This window comes from Trypanosoma theileri, assembly GCF_002087225.1.
Source record: "Trypanosoma theileri isolate Edinburgh chromosome Unknown TM35_Tth_2_V1, whole genome shotgun sequence".
NCBI lineage: Eukaryota > Euglenozoa > Kinetoplastea > Trypanosomatida > Trypanosomatidae > Trypanosoma > Trypanosoma theileri.
In genome coordinates, this window is record NW_021639844.1 from 1,137,645 (window position 1) to 1,138,261 (window position 617).

General features: G+C 48.0%; 1 protein-coding gene across 1 annotated transcript; it reads left to right on the forward strand.

The window, feature by feature from the left end:
* Positions 1–234: 234 nt before the first annotated feature.
* TM35_000025470 (Tbingi protein) lies at positions 235–615 on the forward strand (the record flags this gene model as incomplete). The annotated part of the gene is made up of 1 exon (XM_029021865.1): positions 235–615. A coding segment is annotated over one exon (381 nt), but the record flags the coding sequence as incomplete, so codon positions are not given.
* Positions 616–617: the final 2 nt, after the last annotated feature.

The following is a 617-nucleotide window of genomic DNA, read 5'->3' on the forward strand; positions in this document are numbered from 1 at the left end:
CTCCTTTAATGCTTTTCCACCGTGGCGTGCCACAAGGAACAGTCCTCGGCCCACTTATGTTCATTATAGTAATGAACACACTAAGCAAACGACTATCCCAAGTTCCCTTATTATTTCATTGGTTTTTTCGCCGATGATATCACACTAGCAGTACGACACGTCAACCGAGACATCATCAACAGTACACTGCAACAAGGACTAAACGTGGTGGATGAATGGTCCCAAAACTATTTTATGGACATTAATGTGGACAAGACGAAATACACACTTTTTGGTACCACCAACCCGCATCCCCTTTTTCTTCAACTGCGCGGTATCCCCGTAGGCCCGGAGAAGGCACCTAAACTCTTAGGCATCACCTTCCAAAACTACCGAGGCATGTCTACCCATGTGGTTCAAACGAGACAACGCATGAATTTTAGATTGCTACAACTTGCCGCCATCTCCTCCACCACATGGGGACCGAAGCGTGATGTCCTCCGAGCCTTCTATCTGACACTAGTTCAAGCCCAGACTCTCTACGGTTTTGAGGTCTGGTATTGGGATGCGGCTCCCACTTCACGCAAACTCCTCGATGCAGGTCAGAACAAAGCTTGCCGAACCATAGCAGGTATCCC